This window comes from Neltuma alba, unplaced genomic scaffold (assembly GCF_004799145.2).
Source record: "Neltuma alba isolate B1F8T4 unplaced genomic scaffold, ASM479914v2 tig00011388_pilon, whole genome shotgun sequence".
Lineage (NCBI taxonomy): Eukaryota > Viridiplantae > Streptophyta > Magnoliopsida > Fabales > Fabaceae > Neltuma > Neltuma alba.
The window spans coordinates 250,007-253,650 of record NW_021636081.1 but is presented as its reverse complement, the minus strand read 5'-3'; the positions used below and the strand labels follow the sequence as shown (position 1 = coordinate 253,650).

General features: G+C 35.2%; 1 protein-coding gene across 1 annotated transcript; it reads left to right on the top strand.

The window, feature by feature from the left end:
• Positions 1-422: 422 nt before the first annotated feature.
• Positions 423-2,588, top strand: LOC114712665 (receptor-like protein 15). Its single transcript, XM_028897212.1, has one exon. The coding sequence runs from the start codon at positions 423-425 to the stop codon at positions 2,586-2,588; it is 2,166 nt and encodes a 721-aa protein (XP_028753045.1).
• Positions 2,589-3,644: the final 1,056 nt, after the last annotated feature.

Below are 3,644 nucleotides of genomic sequence, written 5' to 3'. Positions count from 1 at the left end.
GATCTAAACACAAATGTCAAGAAGATAACAATTTTGATTTCTTTCTTGCACTATGGAGCCTCAATTTTTTATTTTTGGTCATATTAGGAGTGATTGAACTCTTAACCTCTACTCACACTCCACTAAACTAACCTAACCTAAATGGCCCTATATATGTACTCCTATCAGTTCAAATTCCCTTTTAGGAGCCCATAATCAATTTTTTTAGCTCAAGTATTTAATCATAAATTAATTTATGAAGTCTAATCTACACATAAATTGGTTCATTGCGCATGCACCCATACTTTAAAAAATCGTTAATATATATTAAAGTTTAACCTATATATTGCATAAAGTTTAACTTTTTCTTTTCCATCACTTAAAGAATTTAATAAAAAAATACATATGTTGCAGGAGGCTTATGCAATTTGAAGAATCTAGAAATGTTGTCACTTGGCGAGAACAAGTTTGAGGGACTCCTTCCTCCATGCCTCAATAATTTGACATCTCTCCGTGTACTTGATCTTGAATACAATGGTTTTGAAGGAACCTTCCCATCTGAACTCTTTCATTCTCTCAAGTCCCTCAAATACATTACCTTAGATGAAAGTAATTTCACTGGCATAGCATCGCTTTCTTTGTTTGCCAACCACTCCAACCTTCAAGTTTTCACAATTTCATGCTTTAATAATCCCAATCTCAGGATTGAAACTGAAAACCCCCAATTTGTCCCTTCATTCCAATTAAAGATTTTCAGTGTATCCAAGTGCACTATGAATGAAGGAAGCAATGACAGAATTGTACCATCTTTTCTTCTTCATCAACATGACTTGAGAGTTCTAGAACTTGTCCGTTTGAACCTTTCGGGAAGTTTCCCAAACTGGGTTTTCACAAACAATACCAAATTAAATACTCTCAATGTCAACAACAACTTCTTGACTGGTCCCTTCAAGCTCAAATCCACCTCAAAATTACTTGATATGCAGTATTTTCATGCTTTCGCTAACCCTATTAGTGATGAAATCCCTCCTCATATTGGATATGTTCTTCCCAACTTGCTTTCTCTAAACATGTCTTCCAGTTCATTATTTGGTGGATTTCCAGCTTCGCTCAGTGATATGAGGCAATTAAACTCGCTAGACTTGTCCAATAACAATTTGGCTGGCTATGTGCCCCAAGAATTTGGGAAGGGTGCCAATGACTTGCGGTTTCTGAAGTTGTCAAAAAACAACTTAAGTGGTCCGTGTTTACCAGGAGGTTCAAATTTCACACATTTGTTGTCTGTGGATCTAAGCAACAACAACTTCAAAGGAAAAGTGCCAAATGGGATTGTTAAAAGTTCAGAACTAAGAATGTTGGATTTAAGTGCAAACCAACTATATGGAGAAATACCTAGTTGGATTGGAAACTTCAAGCATTTGGCTTACCTCATTTTATCCCAAAATTCTATGTCAGGTCCAATTCCACAAAGCTTTTGCAATTTAGCTGAGCTCAAATACTTAGACCTTTCTCAAAATAGATTCAATGGCACTTTGCCCAGCTGCCTAAATATGTCATCACTGAGGTACTTGCATTTACAAAGCAATGGTTTTATGGGACCCATACCTTTTGTTGTGGCCAAATCTCCCTTGCTGTTAACCTTGGATTTGACAAGGAATAGATTTTCCAGTCATATTCCGCGGTGGTTCAAGTCAATGTTGAATCTGAGGGTCCTCCTCCTAAGGGGAAACAAACTCGAAGGTTCCATTCCTGTGGAATTATGCAGGCTCAAGAACATAAGCATACTGGATCTTTCACAGAACAAGCTTTCTGGTGGGATACCATATTGCTTGAACAACATCAACTTTAGAAGGAAGGATGAGATCGACGAAGCCAAACTGGGAAAATATTTTGTACCCTGGACTACAAGAGGCCCCTTATTTGAATTCAATCACACAAGTGGGGAGCTTGTTCAAGGTGAATATGTAATGAATTTTTCATGGCACGAGGAACAAGGAGTGAACTTCATGTCAAAAAGTAGGTATGAATTATATGAAGGAAATATATTAGATTTCATGTCTGGCCTAGATCTCTCAGATAATCAGTTGACAGGTGAAATCCCTTTACAAGTTGGATACCTCAACACTATCCATACGTTAAATTTGTCAAAGAACCATTTGTCAGGGCCTATTCCGGAAACAGTTTCTGACCTTATGCAGATAGAGAGTTTAGATCTTTCATACAACAAACTGACAGGTCATATTCCTTCCCAACTTACACAGTTGTATTCTCTATCTGTCTTCTTTGTGGCTCACAATAATTTATCTGGTATGACGCCTGAAATGAAAAATCAATTCTCAACTTTTGACCCAAGTTCTTATGAAGGAAATCCTTTTCTTTGTGGTCCACCTTTACAACATAATTGTTCATCTATGGATAAACCAGCAGGGAGAAACGCACAATCATATCATTCAGAAGAAGATGGCTTCCGAGAAGCTTTCTTATGGAGTTTTACAGGAGCATTTGGAGTCTTCTTTCTTGGTGCCGTTACCTGCATGTATCTCAACTCTTACGTACTTTATTGTATATTACATGTGATTTCAAAGAGAGTGGACAGATTATTTGTATAGGTAGAAGTAAGAAAAAACCCGTTAATTTTTTATGAGATTTTGATCGTGTAAGTGATGGTGAACTCGAGAAATACAATTTTGTGCATAATCCGATTGGAAATTGTAGTGAATACTACCTCTTGCCCTAAATATAAGATCTAATTTATAGTACAAATTACATTACAAACTAGGTCTTATATTTAGGATTGATGGTGGTATTTAGCGGATTTATAGTCCTGCTCTAAATTGTAATGGGATGTCCCACATGTGTTCACATACTGGAATTACATGTACACATTAGGATGAGTTTTCTCAATATTTGGCTAATTACATAATAATTTATTTGAAAATATCTAGCATCCTTACAAATGAGATTGAAAAAAACTATAGGACAAATGTGTAGTCAACACCTTAATCTTATTTTCTAGGTACATTCAGCGCACTAATCTTTTAGAGAGAATTACAATCAAGTCCCAAGAAAGAAAAATAATTACTAAAAAGTCTTAATAACAAACTAAGCAGCCTGTGATGACAAGATTCAAAGTAAAAAATAACAACTTTAGAGACTTGTTTTGTAATTATTTTTCTTTTCTGAAACCTCATCGTAATTCTCCTGATCTTTTACATCACGCATCCAATATCCTGATTTTTTTTTTTTGTGTACCCACTATCCAGCACTCCGATGTTATTTTTTGGTCACATCCTACACCCTAATTTTTATGGTGCTGGATACACTAAAAATAGGATTAGTGCATTTAGTACCTTAACTTGCTAGATGCACTAAAAATGAGATTAGGGTGTTGGATGTACTAAAAAAAAAAGATCACGATGCTAGATGTACCTAAGAAATAAAGCTATTGAATGCGCCTTTACTCCCAGAAAAAAAATTAGGGAGAATTATAGTGAGATCCAAAAGAAGGAAAATAATTACTAAAAAGTTCTAACAACTACCTAAATAGCCTGTAATGATAAGTTTCAGAGTAGAAAATGACAAATTTTGAGACTCATTTTGTAATTATTTTTCTTTCTTGAGACTTCGTTCTAATTTTCTTAAAAAACTATAATACATATAACAGC

Coding starts and splice junctions, on each gene's coding strand:
- LOC114712665 (XM_028897212.1), top strand. CDS start 423: ATGTTGTCACTTGGCGAGAACAAGTTTGAGGGACTCCTTCCTCCATGC.